The following is a 3,794-nucleotide window of genomic DNA, read 5'->3' as shown; positions in this document are numbered from 1 at the left end:
GAAGGAGCCGGGGGTGGGGGGGGTGGTGGGGTGATCCTTGCCCTTCTTTTTTGGCTGTGCTGTTTTGACACTCTTTGTTGCTTTTTTATTTTTTTAATTTCTTTTTATTTTTTATTTTTTACCCTTTTGTTTAATGTTGAATTTCTTTTCCTCCAGCCTGGTCGATGTGTTTTTCGATATTGTTTTCCGTCCGCTGTTTTCTTCTCTCTCTTGCGCAGAGACTGGTGCTGATGAACATGCCCGTGGCTGAGGACATGACGGTCCATTTTACCTCCACCTTGATGGCGCTCATACGCACGGCCTTGGACATCAAAATTGCCAAAGGTAAGGTCGGTGGGGTAGAGAGGCGACAGAGCCTGGAGGATTTCAGGTGACCAGCGCTCATCCTTTGGGCAGGCTGAGGACATCGTTGCCAAATTGGGGTTGGCCACCCAGAGCCTGGTATATGGATGGAAGCGGTTGCGTTGAACGTGCAAATGTCTGCTGCTTTCTAGAAAAAAAAAAAAAATCTGTTTCTTTAGAGTAGAGGTGGCCAGTTTTCTACTAGAAGCTGCTTCTAGAGAGGAGAATCAGCTTGATGTCCACTGTGTAATGGAGAGGAGAAAGAATTCCCCTTCTACCCATGTACAAAACCAAACCAAGGAGGGAAAAGGTCACCTGTGCTTGGCTTCCTAAGGCTGTGGGGAACAGAAATCTCTCCCTCAGGGAAAATAAAATGTTCAGAGCAAGAAAACCTGCTTTGTTGTTGTTGTTGCTAGAAACGCTCTGATTCATCAGATCAAAAGCTTTCTGCAGAAACATGCCATTTCGAATAACACATCCCCTGGGAAAGCTCAGCTGTTGGAAGAAACCCAACCCCAGGGCAAGATAACCAGCAAAAGCCCAGTGCTCTGACAGCTCCTTGCATCTTGAAACAACGGGTTTAGGCCCATCTAGATAAAGCAGAGATTTGAATCTGGGTCTTCTGCAGCTTGGCCAAGCTGCCCCAGGCTCAAGGGTCTCCAGTTGGCATGTGTTGACAGTTCCCTTTGAGCCTGGGTCTTCCTAAGCTCAGCAAACCCCGCCACCGCTGGCCGGAGAGCTCTGTGCTCCTCCTCACACAGCATCGCAAAGTATTTGAGGATTTCAACCAAGCAGAGCTGCTCTTTCACCGGCACATGATCCACTCACCAGCAAAGAGAAAGTGGGGCAGCAGCAGGTGTGTGTGGGCTGGAGTGGGATTGGAGCCGCAGAGACGGACCCAAGGCGAGCTTGAAGATGGCAGCTTTGAGTGGGAGGGCAGGGGATGGGGAGATGGAGGCACAGATGGAAGGGATGGGAGGAAAGTTTCCTTGGGAGAGCAGGAGACCAGGCTCACTGATGCAAGATGGCCCTCCCAGCCCTGAGAGCTGGTAGCTGCTTGTGAACCTCACTTCAGGATGGGGAAGGGGTGGGTTTACTTAGACCCTGGTTCCAGGTCTTGATGTATGTGGGTCGTTTTTTTCCCCTCCCTGTTCAAGGTGGTGCAGATTGGCAACAGTTAGACTCTGAGCTTCAGAAGGAGATCCTGACCATTTGGCCTCACCTGTCCCAGAAGATGCTTGACCTGTTGGTACCCATGCCAAAAAGTGAGTCTCTGGAGGGTCTGTCGTCCCTGCCAATTTCCCATCATACCTGCAGCAACTTCTTCCCAAAGGGAGGTGGGGATCAGTCAGACCCATCCCCAGCTGGGGGAGAAGTGGGAAAAGGGGTTGTGTTGCTATAGGCTGGCTTCTGCCTTGCTCTGCCTGGCTGTTTGGAAATCCTCTTGAAAAACTCACGTTTTGCAGTGTTCTGCTCCTGCCAACCCTAGAGTCTTCTGTAAATTGTCTCTGGAGCATATAGGGGCAGGAGGCTGAGCATGGCTTGCTCCATTACATCTGGTGATGCAGTGAGGGTGTGCATCTTGGTGGTTTATGATGATGCTTTCAAGCCATCTCCATCCATTTTATCTTCATGTGGAGTGCCTGGGTGTGTTCCTCTCTCTTTCGGAGCGGTGAGCAGAGTTTGCGGATCACAGGGGTATCTCACAGCAAGGCTCTTCTCAAGATCCGTGCTCGTGCCTTTGGACCTGCTGTTTCTGTTAAAAGTGTCCCCCCCTTCCTTCCCTTCTTATGCTCTCAGCCTCTGACCTGACTGTAGGCAAAATATACGCAGCCATGATGATCATGGATTACTACAAGCAGAGCAAAGCAAAAAAGCAGCGGCAGCAGCTGGAGGAGCAGGTGAGGCTCGGCGGGAGTGCGCGATGGGCAGGACGAGGATGTTCAGAGCATCCTCGCTGCTTCCTACTGCATCCCAACCAAACGTGCTGCCAGCTGCCTGGGATGCAGCCAGGGATGAAGACGGTGGTACGGGTTGGGGTTTGGTGACTCCAAGGCACGCGTATGTGCATCCTCGGTCCCCGCCAGTGAATGTGAGCACACTGTCGCCTTCCCAAGCGGTGCAGACTTGGCTGGTGAAGCGCTACATGTTCATCTGCATTTTCTACAGGCTCAGCTTCTTCTTTTCATCCATACAGAAAAATGCCCCCATGTTCCAGCGCATGGAGCCGTCCTCCTTGCCACAGGAGATCATCTCAAATGCAAAGGCTCTGCCTTACCTCCAGCAGGACACCCTCTCGGGCCTGTGAGTGTTGCCCTGAGAAGAAGGGAGATATTCCTGGCGCTTTTCTGTTCCTGCAGCTCTCGTTTTGTTCTCTGGAGCTGGTACTGTGATGCACAGAGGGTTAAAGAGCTGCCAAAAGCAGGGAAAACCCAGTGTGGGGCAGAAAACTCCCAGCACAAAGCTTTTGCAGGATCCCTGGTGTGTCAGCATCACCACCAGCAGCGGGGTGGCTGATGGGGATGGCCACGTGTCCTCATGGACACTCTTCTTGCAGGGCCATCCTGGCACTGAGTGCGAACTCTCTTACCTAGGAGGGTCTGGGATGGAGTTGAATCTCAGGAGCGGTCAGCAGCAGGTCCCTGGGGGGTGCAGGGCCAGTGGGGGATCCCAGCACCCCACCAGGCTGGTGGGAAGGAGATGGTGGGAGCTATCTGTGCTTGGGATGTCCCCCTGCCACCATGGGACCTGTTGCATCAATGTCCTCTGCTGCCCAGGCACTGCTTCAGCTCTCCCAGGCATATGATGTTTGTCCTGGGGGTGTCCACCTTTGACAGCCTGGAGCGCGAGCACGAGGTGGTCCCCAGCTCTGAATCCCTGGGGAGGTGATACCCAGTGGTGACAGCAGCCAGCTTGTGTCCTCCCTGAAGCAGGACTGTCTTTGCAGGAGCAGCCGGAGCGGGTTTCCCTCGCTGAGCCCACTCTCGCCACAGGAGATCTTCCAGCTGGCATGCATGGACCCAGCCCACGGGCAGTTCCAGGAGCACCAATCTCTGGTAAAGTCATGCGCTGCCCAGCGAGGATGCTGGTGGGCACGGGGAGGTGTGGGGCTGCCGGCGTGGGGATGGCAGATCCGAAGCAGGGATCAAACATCCCCAGGTGTCCCCCAGCTGGGGTTCTGGCTTGGGGGCCAGGCAGCAGCAAGTGCTTTTGGGGTGAGAGCTGTGACCGGGGTGTGATGTCCTGCAGTAAAATATCCTTCTCTTCACAGGCTGCTCTTTTTTTTTTTCCACTGAGAGCTGGTTTCAGTGGGTTACCCCATGCTGAGTGATGGTATCTGATGTTTTCGGATTCATGTTCATTTTGTTGTCAGTGCTGGTGTCCCCGCTCCCAAACTGAGCTGTCAAACTGTCTCCAGTGGGAGCACGCCCCTCCGGCATCTCACCCGTGCC

At 53.6% G+C, this 3,794-nt stretch overlaps 1 protein-coding gene across 1 annotated transcript in view; it reads left to right on the top strand.

Annotated features, from left to right (window-relative positions):
- Positions 1-218: 218 nt before the first annotated feature.
- LOC104470390 (voltage-dependent R-type calcium channel subunit alpha-1E-like) overlaps positions 219-3,794 on the top strand; it is a gene marked incomplete at both ends in the record, with an annotated part of 6,878 nt that continues 3,302 nt past the window's right edge. The window contains 5 exons of the mRNA XM_010085291.1: positions 219-324; positions 1,500-1,607; positions 2,143-2,243; positions 2,540-2,646; positions 3,290-3,398. Of these exons, the coding sequence (XP_010083593.1) occupies positions 219-324; positions 1,500-1,607; positions 2,143-2,243; positions 2,540-2,646; positions 3,290-3,398 (531 nt within the window). The remainder of the gene's footprint in view (positions 325-1,499; positions 1,608-2,142; positions 2,244-2,539; positions 2,647-3,289; positions 3,399-3,794) is intronic.

The sequence above is a fragment of the Pterocles gutturalis genome, unplaced genomic scaffold (assembly GCF_000699245.1).
Source record: "Pterocles gutturalis isolate BGI_N339 unplaced genomic scaffold, ASM69924v1 scaffold45111, whole genome shotgun sequence".
NCBI lineage: Eukaryota > Metazoa > Chordata > Aves > Pterocliformes > Pteroclidae > Pterocles > Pterocles gutturalis.
This window is presented reverse-complemented; position numbering and strand designations above follow the sequence as displayed.